The sequence below is a fragment of the Budorcas taxicolor genome, chromosome 8, assembly GCF_023091745.1.
Source record: "Budorcas taxicolor isolate Tak-1 chromosome 8, Takin1.1, whole genome shotgun sequence".
NCBI lineage: Eukaryota > Metazoa > Chordata > Mammalia > Artiodactyla > Bovidae > Budorcas > Budorcas taxicolor.
Genome location: NC_068917.1, coordinates 4,540,907 through 4,565,402, shown reverse-complemented (window position 1 = coordinate 4,565,402; position 24,496 = coordinate 4,540,907). Strand labels below are relative to the sequence as shown.

Below are 24,496 nucleotides of genomic sequence, written 5' to 3'. Positions count from 1 at the left end.
AAAGGACCTTTCGGTTAACAGGTGTGTGTCTGGCGTTACAGGTGTGTGCGGGGGGTGGGGGGAGCGAGGGCAGGCAGAGGCCACGGCGCTGGTTCCGGCCAGGCTGACCCCGGGTCCGGGGCTGGGCCGGGCTTCTCGCCCGCCCCACTTGCCGGGTCCTGGCCCGGTCCCAAGGCTCGCGGCAGGGTCTGTGTCCAGGTACCCGGCGGCGCCCGCGCCTCCTCTGCGGCCAGCGCGTCCCCCCTAGACCTCCCTCCCAGCCTCTGCGGCGGCCGCTCGGGTCCTCTCCCCGTCCCCTCCCGGGATCCGCCCCGACCCCGGCCCCCGGCAGGGCCCACACGCCGGAGGAGGGCGGGCGGCGCTCCCTGCTCCTCCTCCCTCTCCCTGCTCCTTTCCCGCCCCTCCCCGCCTCTCCCCTCCCACTCCTCCTTCCCGGCCCCGCCCCCTTCCCCGCGCTCCTCCCCTTCCCGCCCGGCCCCGCATACCCGCCTCCTCCTTCCCGGCCCCGCCCCTCCTCTCCCCCTCCCGCCCGGCCCCTCCCCTCCCCGCCTCCTCCCTGGCCCCGCCCCTCATCTTCCGCGCTCCTCCCCCTCCCGCCCAGCCCCGCCCCCTCCCCTCCCCTCCCCTCCCCCTCCCCGGGCCCGGCAGGCGGCGGCGGCGGGAGCGCGCGGGCGACGAGCGGAGTCCAAAGCTGCCCGGCGTCCGAGGCTGGCGAGCGGGGGAGCGCGGGGCGTGCGGACAAAGAGGGCGCCGCGCTGAGGTAGGACCCCCCCCGCCCCGAGCCCCCGGCCCCGAGCCCCGCGCCCCCCGGGCTGGGTTGGAGAGGGTCGGCCGTCCGGCCCCAGGCACTGCGGCGGCGGGCGCCCGAACGCCCGGCGGGCGGACCTGGCGACGCGGCTCTGCGGGCGCTCCTGAGCCCCGAAACTTCCCGAGGGCGCGGGGCTCCTGTCCGGCCAGGCCCGGGGCGGCGGCCAGGCGGCGGGTGGACCCACCCGGCCCGGCCCTGCCTTCCCGGCGCTGGCCGGGGCGCGAGGTCTAAGCGGGCGGCCCCCTGCAGCAGCCCCGCGGCGCGTCTACACGGGCGGCTCCCGGCACCTGGCCCCGGGATGTCTACGCCGGCGGCCCTAGCAGCAGCCCCAGGGCGCGTCTACGCGGGCGGCTCTAGCACCTGGCCCTGCGGCGTCGACGAGGGCCGCCCTGGGCACCTGGCCCCAGCGTCTGCAAGGGCGGCCCCCTGCCTCTGGCCGCGGGAACGTCTTCATTGGCGGCGCGGGCACCTGGCCCGGCGTCCACGCGGGCCCGCAGTACCTGTGGCGAGCAGAGCGACGGCCAGGCCCCTGCCCGCGTCCACACCGCCACCTGGCTCTCGTCGAGGAGAGCGGTGGAGGCTCTGGTCTGAATGCTTTTTCCTGAATGGCCCCATTTTCATATTCTGCTGGCGATTCCCAGTCCAGCATTCCATTCTCAGATTCTTTGGGTGATAATTTTGCCAGATTTTCTGAATGGGATTAGCACAGGCCGTTCAGAAATCGCTTCCGAGTTTGTCAGCCGCTGCCCTGAAGGGTGGTACGTTTATATTTAAGCTGCTTTCGGGCCCATCTTCAGTGTGTCCTTTAGAATTGTCAACCTTCATCTCGTTTTCTTGGGTAAGATTAAACAATTCTATTTTTAAGACCAGCGAAGAAACATGTCTTTAATACTGGGGTCATTTACCACCAAAGTGGCTTGAATGGTGGGGAACTTGGTTGTATTTAAAAGGAATCTCAGGTGGAGGAAACAGTTCATTTGCCACTTTCACCTTCTCAGATAAGTTGAGGACTTAGTTAAGGCCTCAGGTTTCACTTTAAAAGCCAGAGAAATTATGTTTCTATTGCATTTCATAAATCCTGTTTATGGCCAGAGTCCCCTGTGGTACTTGGTAGCTGTTCCTGCACAGTGAACTAGGTGTCTTCACGGATTTATTGTGAACTGCTTAAAAAGCCTATTTTGTTTTCAGTTGTTGACTCTGGAGTTCAGGCACCATGTATTCCAAAGCGAAGCTCCATTCTCTCAGGAAGCACTTCTGTGTGCTGTTGGGTTCCTGGCTCTTCTTTGTACCTTTACCCGCCAGTGATGGTCCTCCTTCTCTGTCTTTCCCTCCTCTTCCCCGGGGGCCCCAGAGCAGCGTCTGACATGGATGTTACATGAGCCACTTTGAGAGCTGCACACAAGTATGCGTGTCACTGCTGCATTTCCTTTGGTGAACTAGAGGAAGATGGATGAGTCGGCCCTGCTGGATCTGCTGGAGTGCCCTGTGTGCCTGGAGCGGCTGGATGCCTCTGCCAAGGTCTTACCTTGCCAGCACACGTTCTGTAAACGCTGTTTGCTGGGCATCGTCGGTTCCCGGAATGAACTCAGATGTCCCGAGTGCCGGACTCTGGTTGGCTCGGGTGTGGAGCAGCTTCCGAGCAACATCCTGCTGGTCAGACTTCTGGACGGCATCAAGCAGCGGCCGTGGAAGCCCGGCCCCGTGGGGGGCAGTGGCACCAACTGCACCAGCGCCTTGAGGGCTCAGAGTAGTGCTGTGGTCACCTGCAGCCCTAAAGATGGCCCGAGCTCGCAGGGTGGACCCCAGCCGCGGGCGCAAGCCTGGAGCCCCCCGGTGAGGGTGAGTAGCCCACGGAGGCAGATGTTCGCATGTCTTCTTTATTCTTTGGGTGTTTTCTACATCAACTCATGGCTGAAAGGAGCCACATCATTGGAACAGACAGGAAATTATGAGTCAGGAATTGTTTTTTTCTTTTTTGGAATGAGATTGGATGTAAATAATAAATGGTTTTGTTTTTAGAATTCTCTCCTGGATGGTGGGCCTCTATTGCCTTTTAAGATAAATTTTGAAAAACAGTAGCAATTATTCAATGAAATCTAAAACACAGCAGTTTTTTATGCGGAATGTAAAATGGAAATTTGTTGTGGTTTTACCTTTTTGATGGCATTGAAAGAGTCATAATTATGCATGTATGTGTGCATATATGTTTGTATATTATAAATAGGTGTGTGGGTAGGTCGTAAGTGGGAAATTGAGCTTTAATTTTATGTGGCTTGGAGCCATTCTATGGGTTTTATGAATGCACAGCACAGAATTTTCTGGTTGGAGGAATTTTTAACAAATCATGGCCACAGGTAGCAGAGTTTTGTTGCTGTAGCAACAGATTGTCATTGAGAGCCATGCTAAGACAGCAGAGAATCTAGCTTTATGTTGACTTTTACAGGGATTGAAACAAAATGTTTCCATCAGAAAGATTTTTCTGTGGTTTTGGGTTTGGGCTGAAGTAATTTCAAGTGTGGCTAAATATCTCGACAGTTACCACAACAGAAATTTCTAGAAGGAAGGTAAGAGATTTTGAAGAAATCTGAATTATGTTGCAGTTGACGACATCCTAATGAAACATGCTTTTCTCATTTTTGTAAACCTCAAAAGTAGTTCTGGACATTTAAAGCAATTCTGTTTGTTTTTTTTTTATCCTGGAAGAAATGATTTTGGTGATTGGCCAAATTGAGAAAATGCAGTTTTAAAGAACAGTTAATCTGAATGAGAATATTTTTGTCACATACTCATAGTAAATACACAGAACTGACTTTTTCATGTAATGTAGGAGTGACCTTTGGGATGGTGTTGAATAGTGTCAGCTTCACAGGTGTGGCTCCATTGGAGACGTAACAGGCGGGCTGCTTTCTACCATTCTCCTTCCTTCTCAAGCCTGTCTCTTACTAATTGTGTGTTTGCATCACTAGATGGTAAGTACAGAAAATGTGTTAATCGCTGGAAAACAGTTTTATCCTCAGGCTATCAGATTTCTCTTAAGTCACATTTACTGTTTTTTTTTTAAGACAGTGAGAACTTTGTGTTTTGGAGGTTTTCTTTGCATATTTGAAGCCCCCTACTTATGAAATTGCTTATAGGGTTTTCTTAGATTTTTTTTTTTTTTAAATGGAGTTTACACGATTAGCATTCATGGACTCATGAATATTTCAAACTGAGAACCTCTGATCAAGTTGGTCGTTTCTGAGACACCTGACCCAGGTCTGCTTCACTTAATTAGGGATTGGATTTGCTTCTTGGAAGGATTTTGTTTCCTTGTTAATTATGCTGGAGAGTCATAGCTTCTGGCTGTGAATAGAAGCGTCTCATCAGTTGACAGGTTGCCTTACCTGTTGTGAGGAATGTGGTGAATGTTTGATTACTGATAAAAAGAAATTTAAGACGAGGGCTCAGCATTCAACTTGGTGTCCTTTGAATTCTAAGGTTTTGTTTCTTACGTAGAAACTGACAGTGTGATGCTGGAATGTTCATTTATTTGAGCTGCTAATCTCCCAAAATTGACTGACACTTTTCTTAGATACATTATTTTGAGGTTTTGATGATGTCAGTATTATTATTCTGACTCATTATGATTTTCTTAGTTTACTTTGTGTTTCTTCTTTAGCATAAGAAAAATTACTTGCCAAGAAGCTCAACTGAGCTTGAGCCTTATAACTTAGATAAGGCAGTTGAGGCCATTAAAAATAGGAGATGATGTCTGTTACTTGGGCTGGGGCGGCGGGGGAATGACACTGAGAGTGGAGGAAAAAATAACAAACAAACTGAAATTATTTGGTAATGTGGGTGGATGCAGATGCTGCAATTCGTATAAAAAGAACTTCTTCCCCACCTAGTCTAAAATAATTTCTCATTAGCAGTTACTGGTACCTTTTACTTTGACATATTCAAAATAACCAGGTATACAGAAACAGCACCAGCACCTAAAAGATAAATACATTTCAGAAAATGTTCCTTTATTTCTTATTTCTTTTTAAAAATTTATTTAACAAAGTGATTCAGTTATACATACCTTCTTTTCATAATCTTTTCCATGATGGTTTATCCCAGCTTCTTGACTGTATTTCCCGGTGCTCTTCAGTAGGACCTATTGTTTATCCATCCTGTATATTGCTAGTTTGCATCTGCTAATCCCAAACTATGAAATGCTGCTTTTGAAAGTGAGAGCCCCGGGAGTTGTCCTCCTGCCCCTGGGGTGTCCCCTGAGGTGAGGGAATCCCAGATCCTTAACTGTTTCGACACCAGCCAGGGGATGTGAGAGCCTGTACCCACCGTGGCAGAAGCTGGTGCTGGTAGCACGTGTTATGCTGTTTGGTAATTGGTTATGATCCTGTGAAGAGCTGACTCATTGGAAAAGACCCTGATGCTGGGAAAGATTGAGGGCGGGAAGAAGAGGGGGCAACATTGGATGAGATGGTTGGGTGGCATCACCGACTCAAGGGACATGGGTTTGAGCAAACTCCAGGAGATGCTGAAGGAAGTCTTCACTCCAGGGAAGTGTGGCTTGCTGCAGTCCACACAGTTGCAAAGAGTCGAGCAAGACTGAGGGACTGAACAACAGCAAATATGTTCCTTGTTCCGTTAGATCGTGGCCATGTGGCCTCCTCACGAGAGTGTCTCAGGGAGACTGGGTGTTATCAGCAGATACGAATATTTCTGACGTATGACACACATCCTGTTCCCAGAATTTTAGTGATTTCTGCCTCGTGTGCGTGCGTGCGGTCACTTCAGTTGTGTCCAACTCTTTGCGACCTGCTAGGCACCCCACTCCAGTACTCTTGCCTGGAAAATCCCATGGACGGAGGAGCCTGGTGGGCTGCAGTCCATGGGGTCGCTGAGAGTTGGACACAACTGAGCGACTTCACTTTCACTTTTCACTTTCATGCATTGGAGAAGGAAATGGCAACCCACTCCAGTGTTCTTGCCTGGAGAATCCCAGGGACAGCGGAGCCTGGTGGGCTGCTGTCTGTGGGGTCGCACAGAGTTGGACATGACTGAAGCGACTTAGCAGTAGCAGCAGCAGCAGGCTCCTCTCTCCATGGAATTCTCCAGGCAGAAATACTGGAGTGGGTTGCTGTGCCCTCCTCCAGGGGGTCTTCCTGACCGGGGATTGAACCCAGCTGTCCTGTTTCTCCTGCATTGGCAGGCAGGTTCTTTACCCACTGGGGGCACCTGCGAAGCCCTTCTTGCCACATTTTGTTATCATTCAGTCACTGAGTTGTGTCCAGCTCTTTGTGACCTGATGGACTGCAGCACACCAGGCTTCCCTGTCCTCCACTGTCTTCCGGAGTTTGCTCAAACTCATGTCCATTGAGTCGGTGATGCTATCTAATCTAACCACCTCATCCTTTGTTGCCCCCTCCTCCTCCTGCCTTCAATCTTTCCCCGCATCATCATCTTTTCCAGTGAGTCGGCTCTTTGCCTCAGGTATTGGAGCTTCAATTCGGCATTTGCCCTTCCAATGAATATTCATTGTTGATTTCCTTAGGATTGACTGTTTTGATCTCCTTGGAGTCCAAGGGACTCTCAAGAGTCTTCTCCAGCACCGCTGTTCGAAAGCACCAATTCTTTGGTGCTCAGCCTTCTTTATGGTCCAACTCTCACATCCATACATGACTACTGGAAAAACCATAGTTTTGACTAGATGGACCTTTGTCTCATATGAAGGATCAAATGGAAAAGTGTTGGGTCGACGTCACCACAGGGAGCTGGCAGCTCTTTACTTCAAGTAAAGAATTCCTGTGATCCAAGGGCCAAAGGTGACCAGGGGAATGAGGTGCAGGGCGGGGGTGGCTGTAGATAACTGTTTCTATGGACTGGAGAATGCCTACTGAAGATGGGTTTTACATATATAGGTATATCCACAGTGAGACATGGACAGCATGTTTGAGTGGTTCCTGTAGAATTATGACTAATGGAATCGATTTCTGCTTTCTGAGTGTGATTCTGCTGGTTCCATAGCTGATGCCTGTGCCTGTCTGTCTAGGTGTTGTTACATAACAACCTCACACTGCTGCTTCCTCAGAGTGAGCATATTCAGCAACCATTGATCACATGACCCCTGGTTGACACTGACTTGTATTTCATGTAGTCTTTCCTTTATCTGGCAAATATTGATCAAGCACTTAACTAGGTGCCAAGTACTGCCCTAGCTGCTGAATAGATAGAACTGGGCAAACCAGATGCAGATTCTGCTTAGGAACTTGTGTGTCAATCTGGTGGGGAGACACACTTTTGATAGAGTGTTAACAGTGCAGGTAGGTCATTCCAGGTGCTCAGTGTTAGGCAGGGAGCTGGGTAGAGGATGGATAAGGGGCAGGTTTAGCATGAGGGTGTATGTGTGAGAGAGAAAGAGAGTAGAAGAGAGGATGGGCAGGGGCCTGGTTTAGGGTGAGGGGTGTGTGTGTGTGTATGTGTTCATATTCACAAGCTTCCCAGGGTGTGTGTGTGGGGGGGGGCCTCTGGGCCTGAGATAACCGTCAGGCTCAGGCAGAAAAGGTCGGAGCTTGGTGTCCGGGGACCGGTAGACGGGGAAGGCGAGGAGTTCTAGAAACCAGGGCGCAGGTAAATTCCTTTCTCCTGTTTTCATTTCTCCCTGGTACACTTCCCTCACTCCCTGGAGCTGACTGTGAGGGGCTGAGTTGTGTCCTCCCAGACACAGAAGTTGAAGTCCTCTCCCCTAGTTCCTGGGACTTCCCAGATGGTTCCACTGAGAAGAACCTGCCTGCAATGCAGGAGACATGAGTTGGACTCCCTGGGTTGGGAAGATCCCCTGGAGAAAGGAATGGCAACCCACTCTAGTATGCTTGCCTGGAGAATGCGATGGACAGAGCAGCCTGGAGGGCTCCAGGCCCCGGGGTCACAGAGTCAGACCTGACCGAGCACACACGCACAGGGAGGCAGCAGGTGGGGGGCCACAGAGCGCGAGGTGAGGGCGGTGACTCTGGAGTGAGCATCTGGTCGGGGGGAGGAGGTTCGTGAGAGTGGGCATGCAGGACCAGCTCCCTTTGCAGCTTATGGGGGAGCATCCCTCCTGGAGAAACTTGGGTGTTCAGGCGGTGGTTTGGACAGGGGATGGTGAGGTCAGGAGGTTTTGATGTTTCCAAGTGGCTGAGTCAAAATAAACAAAGGTGTTGCTGGTTTTGGCCGAACACTGTCGCGGACATTCTTGACCTCTCCTATTTACTGATTTATCTTCTCCTTGACCCCTGTTCTGTCCTTGTGTCCACCCTAACCCTGGCCGCTGCCTTGTTCCTGAGTCAGGAGGGCAGTGAGGCTCAGGGCTGGACTGGGCAGGAAGCCTGCATGCAGCAGAGAAACGCCGAATGACTCTTGTTTTGTACCACAAATGGATCGTGGATCTTACCGTGTAAATCTCAACCAGCCCTTTGCAGTTAAGGACTATTGTTATTGGAACAGTATTGTTATTTTTAAAATGTAAATTTCAAAATGAGTTCCTGAAAACATCCTGGCTGTCAAAAAAAATTCTTCACTTTGGAAGTATAATGTGTGTGTTTCTTTATCTCTTTGTATACGTTTATATGTGTATGCATCTGGTTGTTTTGGTTCTTTACATAAGTGGAATTCCATACTCTGCGTATCTGATGACTAGAATATGTCTGGGAAATCTCGTCTTGTCTGAGCACGTATGCATCTACCTTCTTTAAAAGAAGACACCTTTTTTATTGAGCTGTACTATACACACAGAAGAGCGCATGAATTGTGAGCCTGCAAGTCCGTGAATTAACATGCTTCCTTCTTTTTAAATGACCACATAGTGTTTTTCTCCCCATTAAAAAAATTAAAGGTAGTAAGTACTCATCCTAAGAAATTTGTGGTAGAGAGGATGTACAGGGGAGATGACGGCTTCTCCTCTCTCTGATCCTGATCTCCAGAGGTGACCACTGTGAGGGGTTTTTGGTATGTTTCTTCCCTAAGGAAGCAGCTGCGTAGAGACAGGATCCTATTATACGTGCTATCAGCAACGTGCAGTTTTCCACAAAGTGCCGTCACTGTCAGCGTGTCCGTGCTCTCACTGCTGCACAGGAAGAAATCCGCATTTTGTGGACGTGGGGAGGGCGGCTGGAGAGGCCCAGGAGCTGGTGCAGGGCCCCCGGCCGCCACCGCAGGTGCCTCAGCGCTGCAGCCAGCGGGGTTCTGTCCACCTCGCTGTCCCTGGCTCATGCTTCGTCCTGATAGAAAAGGATCCCTGCGTGGCAGCAGGCAGGCCCTGTGTCCCTCTCCTGCGGCCGTTGTGACAGAGTGTCCCGAGCACTCTGGGTGGTGGAGAACAACGGCGGTCCTGGGGCCGGATCCGACACCGGGTGTCCTGCTCGCCCCGCACCTGCGGGCCTCTCCCAGCACCGGGCTCTCGCAGCAGACCCTGCTGTGGTCGCCTGCTGCCCACATGCCTCCCGTCCCCGTCCCCCTGCACGGGGCCCCGCGTGTCTGTGACCTGGTCTCCCTCCTGCAGCCTGGTGGGCATGGGGTGCTCGGCCTCCAGGGTCCCGCCTGGCCACGGTGGAGACACTGCTCGCCTCTGCGAGGCGCGAGGGCCTGAGCACCACTTGGTGTGAGTCAGCCAGCCTCTCCGCAGCTGTGTGGTGTCCGACTGTGGGGCTCCTTCACTGTGGAACCCAGCCTCAGCCTCCCAAAGCTTTTGTCATAGTGTGTATTGTTGTTTGGTCGCCGAGTCGCGTCTGACTCTTTGCGACCCCATGGGCTGTAGCCCCCCAGGCTCCTCTGTCCATGGGATTCTCCGGGCAAGAATACTGAGTGGGTTGCCATGCCCTTCTCCAGGGGATCTTCCTGACCCAGGGGCAAACCTGTGTCTCCTGCATTGACAGGCAGATTCTTTACCACTGTGCCACCTGGGAAGCTGTCATACTGTGTATGCCCCCTCACTTTTTCCCCTCAACTTCAAAGACTTCTGAGAGTCGTGACCATAAAAAGAGAACTTGCGAGCTCCATGCACGCTGTGTGTGGGGCCGTCCTTGCCCTGGGCGTCTCTGTGCCCATAGCCCATCCAGAGGATGGAGCACTGGCCTCCGGGAGGTTGGCGGACCTGTCACTGCAAAGGCAGCCAGCCTACCAGTGGGCTCCTGGGACAGCAGGACGGGGAGGAAGGCCGTTGAGCGGTAGATTATTTGAGTTGTGAAACATGGGAAAAGGCAGCAATAAGCAGCGTGCACGTGAAATGATAAGTTGCAGTTAGTAGAGTGCCGAAAGGCTTGGTCTGTCAAGTTTCAACTTTCTTCTGTTCAACTAAGGAATTAAAAATTTCCCCAAATATTTTTTAACAAGGACAAAAGTTTAGAACACTGTATGTTCACTGTTTATGTAACTCAGCAACGGATGAACAGGGGTGACTTTTCATTCAATTCAGCTCAGTCGCTCAGTCATGTCTGACTCTTTGCGACCCCATGAATTGCAGCACGCCAGGCTTCCCTGTCCATCACCATCTCCCAGAGTTCACTCAGACTCACGTCCATCGAGTCTGTGATGCCATCCAGCCATCTCATCCTCTGTCGTCCCCTTCTCCTCCTGCCCCCAATCCCTCCCAGCATCAGAGTCTTTTCCAATGAGTCAACTCTTCGCATGAGGTGGCCAAAGTACTGGAGTTTCAGCTTTAGCATCATTCCTTCCAAATAAATCCCAGGGCTGATCTCCTTCAGAATGGACTGGTTGGACTTCCTTGCAGTCCAAGGGGCTCTCAAGAGTCTTCTCCAACACCACAGTTCAAAAGCATCAATTCTTCGGCTCTCAGCCTTCTTCACAGTCCAACTGTCACATCCATACATGACCACAGGAAAACCATAGCCTTGACTAGATGGACCTTAGTTGGCAAAGTAATGTCTCTGCTTTTGAATATACTATCTAGGTTGGTCATAACTTTTCTTCCAAGGAGTAAGCATCTTTTAATTTCATGGCTGCAGTCACCATCTGAAGTGATTTTGGAGCCCCCCAAAATAAAGTCTGACACTGTTTCCACTGTTTCCCCCTCTATTTCCCATGAAGTGATGGGACCAGATTCCATGATCTTCGTTTTCTGAATGTTGAGCTTTAAGCCAACATTTTCGCTCTCCTCTTTCATCTTCTTCAAGAGGCTTTTTAGCTCCCCTTCGCTTTCTACCATAACGGTGGTGTCATCTGCATATCTGAGGTTATTGATATTTCTCCCGGCAATCTTGATTCCAGCTTGTGTTTCTTCCAGTCCAGCGTTTCTCATGATGTACTCTGCAGATAAGTTAAATAATCAGGGTGACAATATACAGCCTTGACGTACTCCTTTTCCTATTTGGAACCAGTCTGTTGTTCCATGTCCAGTTCTAACTGTTCCTTCCTGACCTGCATACAGATTTCTCAAGAGGCAGGTCATGTGGTCTGGTATTCCCATCTCTTTCAGAATTTCCCACAGTTTATTGTGATCCACACAGTCAAAGGCTTTGGCATAGTCAATAAAGCAGAAATAGATGTTTTTCTGGAACTCTCTTGCCTTTTCCATGATCCAGCGGATGTTGGCAGTTTGATCTCTGGTTCCTCTGGCTTTTCTAAAACCAGCTTGAACATCTGGAAGTTCATGGGTAACGTATTGCTGAAGCCTGGCTTGGAGAATTTTGAGCATTACTTTACTAGCATGTGAGATGCGTGCAGTTGTGCGGTAGTTTGAGCATTCTTTGGCATTGCCTTTCTTTGGAATTGGAATGAAAACTGACCTTTTGCAGTCCTGTGGCCACTGCTGAGTTTTCCAAATTTGCTGGCATATTGCGTGCAGCACTTTCACAGCATCATCTTTCAGGATTTGAAACAGCTCAACTGGAATTCCATCACCTCCACATGCTTTGTTCGTAGTGATGCTTTCTAAGGCCCACTTGACTTCACGTTCCAGGATGTCTGGCTCTAGGTGAGTGATCACACCATCGTGATTATCTGGGTCGTGAAGATCTTTTTTGTACAGTTCTTCTGTGTATTCTTGCCACCTCTTCTTATTATCTTCTGCTTCTGTTAGGTCCATACCATTTCTGTCCTTTATCAAGCCCATCTTTGCATGAAATGTTCCTTTGGTATCTCTAATTTTCTTGAAGAGATGTCTAGTCTTTCCCATTCTCTTGTTTTCCTCTATTTCTTTGCATTGATCGCTGAAGAAGGCTTTCTTATCTCTTCTTGCTATTCTTTGGAACTCTGCATTCAGATGCTTATATCTTTCCTTTTCTCCTTTGCTTTTCACCTCTCTTCTTTTCACAGCTATTTGTGTTTGAAATGTACTGAGTGTTCCTGGACAGCAGAGAACTGCCAGGATGAAATGTGAATTTGCTGGAGGGGTTCCACGCATGCTACGGCGTCATGTCCTACATTATGTCTGACTCCACAGACAGTAGCCCGCCAGGCTCCTCTGTCCGTGAAATTCTGCAGGCAAGAATTCTGGAGTGGGTTGCCATTCCCTTCTCCAGAGGATCTTCCCGACCCAGGGATCGAACATGGGTCTCCTGCATTGGCAGGTGGATTCTTTAGCACTGTGCCACCTGGAATGCCCAGAGCGCTCCCTGCTGCTGCTGCTGCTGCTAAGTCACTTCAGTCGTGTCCAACTCTGTGCGACCCCATAGACGGCAGCCCACCAGGCTCCCCCGTCCCTGGGATTCTCCAGGCAAGAACATTGGAGTGGGTTGCCATTTTCTTCTCTAATGCATGAAAGTGAAAAGTGAAAGTGAAGATGCTCAGTCGTGTCCGACTCTTAGTGACCCCATGGACTGCAGCCCACCAGGCTCCTCCGTCCATGGGATTTTCCAGGCAAGAGTACTGGAGTGGGGTGCCATTGCCTTCTCCCTACCTGGTTGTAAGTCATAGGAAGGAAGCTTGTCCGCCTCCACAAATAATGCAACAGCAACGGGGCAGAACCTCATGTTGGGAGCCAGCAGTTTGGTATTTGTAAAGTTCCTGGAAGGTGTTTGGACACTAAGGGTGAAAGCTGAATGTTAGATTTCTTAGGAGGAGATTATGTTTCCATAGAGCTGAAAATCTTCTGACACTGCTGATTAAATAACTGCTTAGCTGTTAAACATGTATCTTTATAGAACTTTAAAAATTCTTTTAACGCATTGACCACATAGAGGAAACAATGTCAGGAATAAGTTAAACCTCAGACCTTAGATTTTTATTTGCTCAGCTCATTCAAAAGGGTATTTAGTTACCAAATGTCTCTCTTTTCTTTTTTTTTTTCTTTTTTTGTTTTTTTGTTTCCCATGGTTGAGTGTGTCTTTTAAACACACAGATATATTATTTCCAGCATTTCATATGTTTTTACTTTTTCTTCCATTTTTGGTCAGTCTAATTACTTTCATTCAGTATTATGTATTTCATTGTATGTAATACTATTAGCACTTTCGTGTTTCTATTTTCTACCTATTCTTAGGACAAGTCCAAAATATTAGAAGATCTTGAAAGCCCAGACTCTCTTGTACCAGGGTAGTGATTTTGCTGAAAGTGAAATGTTAGGTGAAGGTCATCAGTAGGAGACCGTGTGGCATTTACAGAGTCCAGGAAAGTACAGCTGTGGCGTGAGGCACTCTGGTTGTGCTGCTAGCGCTGGGAGGATGTCAGGAGATGGGATGTGAGGACCACCTGTGCGGTGCCAAGTGATGGGGCTGTGGCATCAGTCCCGGCTTGGTGACTTGCCACCAGTGATTTCTTTTCCACAGGCCAGGGTTTCCTCTCTGCTAAAACTAGAGGTTTGTGTATCTGAGTTCCAATGCAGCCCTGAGAATTCTGACCTGATTGCCCATGCCAAGACCAGCTTCGACAGTGAGCGTTTAGGACAGACTGAGGCTAGTGTCTGGACACCATCTGGGTGAGATGGCAGGAGACGTGCCTCAGCGTCACCTGGGCCCGCAGCTCCTGAGTGTCCCTGGAGGTGTGTCTGTGTCTTCAGACGGGTGGGAGGTGTGCTGGGCGTGGAGCAGGGGGACGCACAGGAAGGCGAGGGCAGCTGGGGAGCCCAGCTGGGGGCTGGGGTGCTTGCCGGGCCGCCTCTGTTCTGCCTGCTGGGGTCCCCAGGGCTGAGACTGGAGTGTACCCAGCCAGGTGTGCTGCCCTGCAGGGGTCTGGGCTCCCCGCATCTGTCTTTCCCACTCTGACCGGCTGTCCCGGCAGTGTGTTGATGCTGGCAGTGGGGGGCGGGGGAGTGGCTGAGCTTCTCTGGGGGCAGATGAGCCTTGAGGGGCGCAGCAAGGGCAGCCACGTACCTGCTCCTCCTCGTGGGCACACTTGGCTTTGGGAGTGAGGATGGAGGTGGTGGGTCGTTTGGCAAAGTGGTCAGGAGACATCGGGAGGTCATGTGGGCGGTGAGCTGAGGGCAGTGGGAGCAGCTGGGTGGAGGGGCTTCATTCAGGGCAAGGGAGGTGCCAGAGAAACGAGGCTGCTTCACATGGTTCAGGGGACGGGGCGCGGCTGCTCTCTGTGTCCTGGGAGGACGCGATGGCGGGGGATTGCGCCCCTCGTTTCCCGTGCAGCTCTGGGCACCTTCTCTCCTCACCCTGACGTCTCCCTTGGTCTGCGGCCCAGTGCCTGGGAACTGGTGGACGCTCAGCACCGTGAGTGCCTTCTGGTCCTCTTCCCAGAACGCGAGCTTTGCATGGCCCGTGTCAGTTACGTTGCGAAGTAAGCTGTGTGTGTATGTGCACGCCCTAGTGCACGCAGGCTTGTGTAGTCTGGTGATTTCCTTAATTGACACTTGTCGGGTTCATGTCGTCGGACATTTTGTTCTGTTTTAAGCAGGCAGCTTAAACTTGAGGTTCCTGAGCAGTTCGTGAGTTAGTGACGGTTGTCACCTGGTTTTGCCCTGGCTCTGCCACCCCCTCGGGCTGACCCTGGGCTGGGAGGGGAGCCTGGGGCCTTGTGTCTCTCCCTCCTCCTCCTGGGGCCCTAGCGGCCATGGAATTCCTGACATGCTGACCATCCATGACTGTTTCTTCTTCTTCTCTCCCTGCCTCCCTATTTCTCTCTCTCTTTTGATGACATGGGGAGAATAATAGCTGAAATAATTAAAAATGCTTGTCTTTTGATTCGGTTCTTTGGCAGAATTTTGAAAAATCTTAGATTCCCAAACGTCTGTCAGGGAGACTAGATGAGCTTTGTAGCTTGGTTCTGATTTTTAAGAGTTAGTGTTAGGGAAGATTATGATGTCCCTACCTGGGTCCCTTAATGGATGTTGGATGTAGAATGTGTGCTTTATTCCTTGAAGCTGATTTTTGTTTACGCCGCTCACCCTTCCCCGCCCCTCCTTTGAGAGTGCCCACATCATGTTTTTAGATAGATACTCTGCTCAGTTTATCTGTGTTTTGATTATTTTTTATCTCCTATCTAGAGTAGCTGATGGCTTTTTAAAATGTGACTAGGCCCATCTCTTTTAATTAAAAGACGTTTGCTCCTTGGAAGAAAAGCTATGACCAACTTAGCGTATTAAAAAGCAGAGACATCGCTTTGCTAACAAAGGTCCATCTAGTCAAAGCTATGGTTTTTCCAGTGCTCATGTATGGATGTGAGAGTTGGACTATAAAGAAAGCTGAGTGCAGAAGAATTGATGCTTTTGACCTGTGGTGTTGGAGAAGACTCGTGAGAGTCCCTTGGACTGCAAGGAGATCCAACCAGTCCATTCTAAAGGAAATCAGTCCTGGGTGTTCACTGGAAGGACTGATGCTGAAGCTGAAACTCCAATACTTTGGCCACCTGATGCAAAGGACTGACTCACTGAAAATACCCCGATGCTTGGAAAGATTGAAGGCGGGAGGAGAAGGGGACAACAGAGGATGAGATGGTTGGATGGCATCACTGACTTGATGGATGGTGAGCAAGCTCTGGGAGTTTGAGCAAGCTCTGGGAGTTGGTGATGGATAGGGAAGCCTGGCATGCTGCAGTCCGTGGGGTCAGACACGACTGAGTGACTTGACTGACTGACTGGGAACCATCTCTGACTAAATAAGTGCATTTATGTAGCTGATAACTTTCTGTGAATTTTGAAAATGAAGCAACAGTGAAGAGCTTTGCTCTGCTTGAACTTTTAATAAGTTTGGGGTTGTTTTTTTTTGTTTGTTTTTTTTAATGGAGCTTCTATTTTTAGTTAAAATATTCACTTCCTGTCTTTGTAGGGGAAGAAAGGACACTGAGTGGACATTTTAGGAGGATGGCCATCTACTGCACTGTAAAATGTCTTTTGGAAAGGACATTTCAGAAGCTTGTTGGTGGCTTAGTCCAGAGCCTCACGGAATCGGAGCCAGGGAGTTCCAGTTCTGTTTTGTTGTTGTATCACATCCAGCTCCACGTCCTTGCAGGTTCATCACATTCCTCTCGTCCTGTCCCTCATGGGAAAGAAGCGCTCCCTTGTACCCTCCCAGCCGCCTCCCGGGCCATCCCTTATCTGGCCTAAACACGGCACTTCCTTTATGTGTCCCCAGAGGAACCATTTCCTGACAGTTTAGTCATTTTAGTTGCTCTCCTTTGGAAGCCCGCCAGCTTCTCCCCTTGCCTGGGTTCCTGTCCAGGGGTGCCCTGAGCCTGCTCACAGAGTTCTGGGAAGAAGAGAGCCTTGCCCTGGGGAAGGGCTGTCACGTGACCCTCCTGAGTGCGATGCTCCTTCTGTCTCTTTAAAAATAACTCCCTGTGTGGCTGACTCATGCTTGCATAGGCGCTCAGATTTTCTCTTCTTTTAAGTTTGGTTGTCTCCCATCTCTTATGTGAGCCTTTGGTTTTTGCTTCCTAATTAAACCACCTCCTGTCTCTGTCATCCTCACAGTGGTCAGTAGCTCTCCATGGGAAAATGCAGCTTCTGTAACAGTAATTGCTTCTGTAATAGTAATAGTAATTGTGTGGACCCTTGATCTTAAAAACATACTTAATTTGTTATTATATTTATTTAGAGTATTGTATTTATTGTATTGAACCAGAAGCCTTGAAAGTTCAAATGTTTACTAAATACCTACACTGGGTACTTTTTCTTGCTCAGTCGCTCGGTTGTGTCCAGCTCTTTTTGACCCCATGGACTGCAGCATGCCAGGCTTCCCTGTGACTCATGTCCATTGAGTTGGTGATGCCACCCAACCATCTCATCCTCTGTTGTCCCCTCCTCCTACCCTCAGTCTTTCTCAGCAGCAGAGACTTTTCTCTTCGCATCAAGTGGCCAAAGTATTGGAGCTTCAGCTTCAGCATCACTCCTTCCAATGAATATTCAGGGTTGATTTGGTATTTGACTGTTTTCTTTTTTTTAATTTAATTTTTAATATAAATTTATTTATTTTAATTGGAGGTTAATTACTTTACCATATTGTATTGGGGTGTTTCAGTGTTGTCTCCTGTACCAAGTTATATGTTACTTGGGAGCAGGAATCTTGTGTTTTATGTCTCTTTTCTGACTTCTCCTGAGAAGGTAGTGGGTGTTTTGCTTCAGGGACTACATCTTGATGGGCTTGAAAGTTCATATCCCAGAATCCCACGTCCACTTGGACCCTTTTGCCTTCTTCCCACACGTGTACTTTTGACACCTGTAACCATATTTGTTCTCCACGGTCTGAGTCAGCTACGAAGGTATTACCAGAGGCTATGGAAACTTGACTGGCATCAGACCCTCTCTGGGGGGTGGCCCTCAAAACATTTGTGTGACCCCCACCACGGTGGTCTGGTAGTCATGTTTTCCTAGTTTATTAGAAAGAATGTTCTGCTGAATTGAACCAGAAGCCTTGTTAAAGTATGTGATCTGTTATTTCCTGTCCCCCCACACAGATTGTCACTCTGACACAACGAATATAAAGTGGATCTAATAGGAGCTAGCTCCCAAGGATGACATTGATCTTTACTGAATACTTGCTTAATTTTGAAAAAATTTACTGAAGTATAGTTGATTTTTTAGCTCAGTTGCTAAAGAATCTACCAGCAATGCAGGCGACCCTGGTTCAATTCCTGGGTCTGGAAGATCCGCTGGAGAAGGGATAGGCTGCCCACTCCAGTATCCTTGGGCTTCTCTATGGCTCAGCTGCTAAGGAATCCGCCTGCAATGTGGGAGACCTGGGCTCGATCCCTGGGTTGGGAAGATGCCCTGGAGAAGGGAAAGGCTACCCACTCCAGTATTCTGGCCTGGAGAATTCCATGGACTGTATAGTTCATGGAGTCCCAAAGAGTCAGACATGGCTGAGCGGCTTTCATCTCACCTTACATAGTTGATTTACAGTGTTGGGTTAACGTCTGCTGTATAGTGAGGGATTCAGTTATGTGTATATATTCTTTTCCATTGTGGTTTGTCATAGGATATTGAATACAGCTGCCTGTGTTGTGCAGTAGGACCTTGTTGTCTATCCATCCTATGTATATGGGCTTGCATCTCCTAATCCCAAACTCCCAGTCTGTCCCTCCCCAGCCCCTCTCCCACTTGGCACCCAGAAATCTATTCTGTGTGTCTGTGAATCTCTTTCTTTTTTGTGGATAAATACATTTGTGTTGTATTTAAGGTTCCACTTATAAATGTTGTCCCGTGGTATTTGTCTTTCTGTTTCTGCCTTATAATACTTTGCTGAGTATGCTAATCTCTGGGTCCCTTCACGTTGCTGCAGACGGCATTGTTTCACTCTTTTTATGAACGAGTAGTATTCCATTGTATATATACACACCACATCTTTTTTATCCTTTCCTCTGTTGATTGATATTTAGCTTGTTTCCATGTCTTGGCTATTGTAAATAGTGCTGCTTTGAACAAAGCGGTACATGTATCTTTTCAAATTACAGTTTTTTTTCTGGATATATGCCCATGAGTAGGATTGCTGGATCATGTGGCCACGCTATTTTTGGTTTTTGAAGAACCTTCATACTGTTCTCCGTAGTGACTGTATCAATTTACATTCTCACCTACAGTCTAGGAGGGTTCCATTGTCTCCACACCCTCTCCAGCATACATTGTTTGTAGACTTTTTAAGGATGGCCATTTTTACTGGTGTGAGGTGATATTTCATTGTAGTTTTAACCTGCATTTCTCTAATAATTAGCAATGTTGAGCATCTTTTCATGTGCCTGTTGGCCATCAGTGTCTTCTTGGAAGGAATGTCTGTTTAGTTCTTCTGTCCATTTTTTGATTTTTTTTTTTTTTGTTGTTGTTTTGTTTTGTTATTGAATTGTATAAGCTGTTTGTATATTTTGAAAATTAAGCCCTTGTTGGTTGCATCATTTGCAAATATTTTCTCCCAGTCCATAGACTGTCTTCCTTTAGTTGATGGTTTCCTTTGCTGTATAAAAGCTTGTACATTTGATTACATCCCATTTGTTTATTTTTGCTTTAATTTCTGTTGCCTTGGGAGACTGACCTAAGAAAACATTGGTACGGTTTATGTCCGGAAACGTTTAGTCTGTGTTCTCTTCTAAGAGTTCTGTGGTGTCGTGTCTCATACTTAAGTCTGTAAGCCATTTTGAGCTTATGTTTGCATGTGGTGTGGGGATGTGTTGACTTCGTCAGTTGACATGTGGCTGACAGCATGGGCTGAAGCACTGAACCCCTTCCGGTCGCTCTGCCTGCACCTCTGCTCTAGGGGTGGAAGTGTTACCTGTAATAAGGCTTGATGTTGGTGTAGATGATGGAGATACTGGGTAGCCCCTGTGGTTGGCAAGAAGCACAGGTGATGATGTGATTAGCAGTGAATGGCACCTCCACACCCTAAATCCTGCAAGAGGCAACACACAGGGTCAGAATTAAATTAAAATTCCTAATCTTGAAGCAGAAAGGGGGCAGTTAGAAGAAAAAATAAGCTCCAAGGGACTCTGTAGTTCTCGAATCCTGACCAGCTATGGGGAGAACATGATCCTGGTTTCTCTGGTGAAGACACCTGGAAGACTGATGCCTTGTGGTGGTTAGTGTGTCAGGTGTTTAACTGTAATGTGTGGAAATACCTGAGTCATCATGGCCTCTGTCAGGAGGCTGAGCTGTGGGATCAAAGATAAGTAGCACTAGCTCGACCCAGTGTTTCTTGACAGATGAGGGCATGGTCCGTCCTGAGGAACAGCCCATCAGCAAGGCCTGGGGACCCGAGGGCTGCCTCATCTGCAAGGCCTGGGGACCCGAGGGCTGCCTCACCAGCAAGGCCTGGGGACCCGAGGGCTGCCTCACCAGCAAGGCCTGGGGACCCGAGGGCTGCCTCACCAGCAAGGCCTGGGGACCCGAGGGCTGCCTCACCAGCAAGGCCTGGGGACCCGAGGGCTGCCTCACCAGCAAGGCCTGGGGACCCGAGGGCTGCCTCACCAGCAAGGCCTGGGGACCCGAGGGCTGCCTCACCAACAAGGCCTGGGGACCCGAGGGCTGCCTCACCAGCAAGGCCTGGGGACCCTGAGGGCTGCCTCACCAACAAGGCCTGGGGCCCCTGAGGGCTGCCTCACCAACAAGGCCTGGGGCCCCTGAGGGCTGCCTCACCAGCAAGGCCTGGCGGCCCGAGGGCTGCCTCATCTGCAAGGCCTGGGCCCCTGAGGGCTGCCTCACCAACAAGGCCTGGCGGCCCGAGGGCTGCCTCACCAGCAAGGCCTGGGGCCCCGAGGGCTGCCTCACCAGCAAGGCCTGGGGCCCCGAGGGCTGCCTCACCAGCAAGGCCTGGCGGCCCGAGGGCTGCCTCATCTGCAAGGCCTGGGCCCCTGAGGGCTGCCTCACCAACAAGGCCTGGCGGCCCGAGGTCTGCCTCACCAGCAAGGCCTGGGCCCCTGAGGGCTGCCTCACCAGCAAGGCCTGGCGGCCCGAGGGCTGCCTCACCAGCAAGGCCTGGGCCCCTGAGGGCTGCCTCACCAGCAAGGCCTGGGGACCCGAGGGCTGCCTCACCAGCAAGGCCTGGGGACCCGAGGGCTGCCTCATGCTGGGTTTCTGGGCGTTCTGTAGGTGTAGGTCCCTGTCAAAGGAGCGGGATGCTTCGTGAATATTTATTTTGCAAATTCTTGTGTGTTGCTAGGTTTATTTAAGTTTCTCTTTGTGATCCCACTTTCTTTACTTCTGGACTGAGAGGCAAGTTTGTTTTTCATGTTAAACTGATACATAAATTCCTCAAGCCCCTCTAGGGACTTTGTTCTTCTAGTGGCGGCGTCAGGTCAAGGTCTGGATAGGGAGTCCAGGCATTAACTGCTGGCTGGTGTCTGATGTCTGTGCAGCTGCAGTCCTGCTGCCATCCACCCATCCCCTCTGTGACTGGGGGGTGTTGGCCAGGGTGGGCTTTATTCAACATACCTTATGTTCACGTGGCTCAGCGATCAAAAATCCGCCTGCAGTGCAGGAGACTCAGGAGGCCTGGGTTCGATCCCTGGATCTGGGTGATCCCCTGGAGGAGGGCATGGCAGCCCACTCCAGGTTGCCCTGAAGAATCCCATGGACAGAGGAGCCTGGCGGGTTATAGTCCATAGGGTTGCAAAGAGTCGGACTTGAGTGAAGCGATTGAGCATGCGTGTTCAGTGATAAATGTTGAAATTTAGAAGGTATGAAAACAGGTATTTTGCTCCTTCAGTACACATTTTTTTTCCTCTGTGACTGGATTGAAAGGTCACCATTTCTTGGAAGTTACCAGACACACTGGTAAGTTAAACCAAAGAATAGAATGGGGAAGTTAAAGATAGAGCAAGGCCAAGATTGATTTTAAATTTGATACCTCATATCAATTTTCTTAGTTGTGTGTAATCTGACAAGTGTGCAGAGTTGCCAGTAATTGTAGCAGTCACGTCCTGGATAAGCCGTCCACCAGGCTGGGGAGGAATTAGATCACAACTGTCTATTGGCAGCTTTAGAATGAAGATAGTAGCAGTTTTAATGACAGCAAATCCATTGTAAATGGTGCAGAATGATATTCAGAGCTGATCCTTTGGGATTCAGGAAGGTAAACTCTTGACTACCTGACCTTGGGGAAAAATTTGTAGCAAGATGTTGTGTGATCTTGAAAGAGTGAAGTCATATTTTAGCAACTTTGTGCTCTGTTGGTTGCGTCCAGGCAAGCGGTGGAAGAATGTCCCCAGTGCTCTTTTGCATTGATACCACTATCTCAAAAACAACACAGTGGTGCACTTCATAAGCCGGAAAACACAGCACGCCCTAAAATGTGAAAAGGCAGTGTTGCTTTTTATATACTAAGTAACAGTCTCAAGCATCAGGTTACTTGCCTTCCTGTTACATTTCACACAGACCGGACACTAGAGTCCTAACCCTGTAGACCTGCAATCTTTCGATTACCGTTTCCGACCGATAAGTACACTTATTTGGCACAAACACACATGAGTAAAGGTGACCTGAACAATACATAGTTTTGATTAGTGAATATGCTGGGCTTTTCCTTAAGGTTTGACCAAAGAAGGATAGCACCCACAGTAGCACAGAGTTTTGTTTAATAAAAACAAAGGGTAAAGATGGGAACTGTTTCTCGTGAGCTGTGCGGCGCTAAGTCATTCAAGAGTAAGGCAGCAGTTTTCTGGACAGGTTGTGCTTTCCTTGCAGAGGAAGGAAGCCACCTTTGTTCCGTGGCCCTGCCGCATACCCGACAGGTGAGGTCACCCGTGTAGCTGATACGCCTTTCCTTTCACGCAGGGCGGCCCCGGGTCCTCCCTGCACCTCTGAGCTCCCACAGACCTCGGAGCCGGGCTTACATGTACCTGTCCGTGAAAAGCTTCTGAAGGACAAAAGCCAACCCCAGAGGCTTTGTGAGCCGTGAATGGACGATAAAAGACAGTGTGCTTCTGTTTCTCAGATAGCCTGTTGAAGAACAAAGGAGCTATTCACTCCTGTGTGACTTTCATGTAGTTACAATGAAGGAGGGAAGGACGGTCGGCCTTGTTTCGTGCTTGATCTTAAGCCTGCTCAACTGAGATCTTTGGAAATGATCGTTTTCAGTTATTCAGACTGATGAAGTCACCCAGGGATGTGTGCTGCTATGTCTTCTTACGTCTCGTTCCTTTAGAAGAGGTGAATTTAAGACGTAGGTCCCCACCCCCTGCAGGTGCAAGGTGAAAGCATTTAGAGTCAGATGAAACTCTAACTGTTGAAATTGTCTCCTAACTAGTCCCCTAACTCGTCCTCTTGCCCCTGGCGTGTCTCTCAGGGTCCCTGGCATTTGCATCGGTGTGACAGGACACCTCTTGTTCAAAGGTGCACAAGCAGAGTACCCGAGCCCTGCCCTTTCCTCCACCTTATCTTTGATGCCTGCATTGTTGGCTCCAGTCACACGAGTCTGCTTGTCATTTGTTAAATCACCAAGGCCTGGGGCCTTGGCACCTGCTCTTTGCCCTGCCTGGCGGGAAGGGCTGCCTTTACACACATCTCAACACGGCTCACTCCCCTGCTCCAGCCTGCCCTCTTCCTCAGAAGGCCTTCTCTGACCACCGTATCCAATAACGTGCCTCGTCTCCTGTCGCCGCCCTGGCCTCGCCCTGCTCATTCTTCTTCTTGGTACTTTGTTCTTGTTCAGTCGCCCAGTCATGTCTCACTCTCTGTGACCTCATGGACTGCAGCTCAACAGGCTGCCCTGTCCTTCACCATCTCCCAGAGTTTGCTCAAACTCATGTCCATTGAATCAGTGATGCCATCCAACCATCTCATCCTCTGTTGACCCTTCTCCTGCCCTCAGTCTTTCCCAGCGTCAGGGTCTTTTCCAATGAGTTGACCCTTCACATCAGGTGGCCAAAGTATTGGAGTTTCAGCTTCAGCATCAGTCCTTCCAGTGAATATTCAGCGTTGGTTTCCTTTAGGATTAACTGGTTTGACCTCTCAAGAGTCTTCTTCAACACCACAGTTCAAAAGCATCAGTTTTTCGGCATTAAGGCTTCTTTAAGGCCCATGGAAAAGAAATGCAAAAAAGCAAAATGGCTGTCTGAGGAGGCCTTACAAATAGCTGTGAAAAGAAGAGAAGCAAAAAGCAAAGGAGAAAAGGAAAGATATAAGCATCTGAATGCAGAGTTCTAAGGAATAGCAAGAAGAGATAAAAAAGCCTTCTTCAGCAATCAATGCAAAGAAATAGAGGAAAACAACAGAATCGGAAACACTAGACATCTCTTCAAGAAAATTAGAGACACCAAGGGAATATTTCATGCAAAGATGGGCTCGATAAAGGACAGAAATGGTATGGACCTGACAGAAGCAGAAGATATTAAGAAGAGGTGGCAAGAATACACAGAAAAACTGTACAAAAAAGATCTTCATGACCAAGATAATCATGATGGTGTGATCACTCACCTAGAGCCAGACATCCTGGAATGTGAAGTCAAGTGGGCCTTAGAAAGCACCACTATGAACAAAGCTAGTGGAGGTGATGGAATTCCAGTTGAGCTGTTTCAAATCCTGAAAGATGATGGTGTGAAAGTGCTGCACTCAATATGCCAGCAAATTTGGAAAACTCAGCAGTGGCCACAGGACTGGGAAAGGTCAGTTTTCATTCCAATTCCAAAGAAAGGCAATGCCAAAGAATGCTCAAACTACTGCACAATTGCACTCATCTCACATGCTAGTAAAGTAATGCTCAAAATTCTCCAAGCCAGGCTTCAGCAATACGTTACCCATGAACTTCCAGATGTTCAAGCTGGTTTTAGAAAAGGCAGAGGAACCAGAGACAAAATTGCCAACATCCGCTGGATCATGGAAAAAGGAAGAGAGTTCCAGAAAAA

The 24,496-nt window shown here is 49.4% G+C and overlaps 1 protein-coding gene across 2 annotated transcripts in view; it reads left to right on the top strand.

Annotated features, from left to right (window-relative positions):
- Positions 1–642: 642 nt before the first annotated feature.
- SH3RF1 (SH3 domain containing ring finger 1) overlaps positions 643–24,496 on the top strand; it is a 160,797-nt gene continuing 136,943 nt past the window's right edge. Inside the window, exons 1-2 of one of the 2 annotated variants that reach the window (XM_052645071.1) lie at positions 643–760; positions 2,160–2,647. In XM_052645071.1, coding sequence (XP_052501031.1) covers positions 2,255–2,647 — 393 coding nt within the window. In that variant the 5' untranslated portion in view covers positions 643–760; positions 2,160–2,254. The remainder of the gene's footprint in view (positions 761–2,159; positions 2,648–24,496) is intronic. The other variant, XM_052645072.1, reaches the window with a different exon arrangement.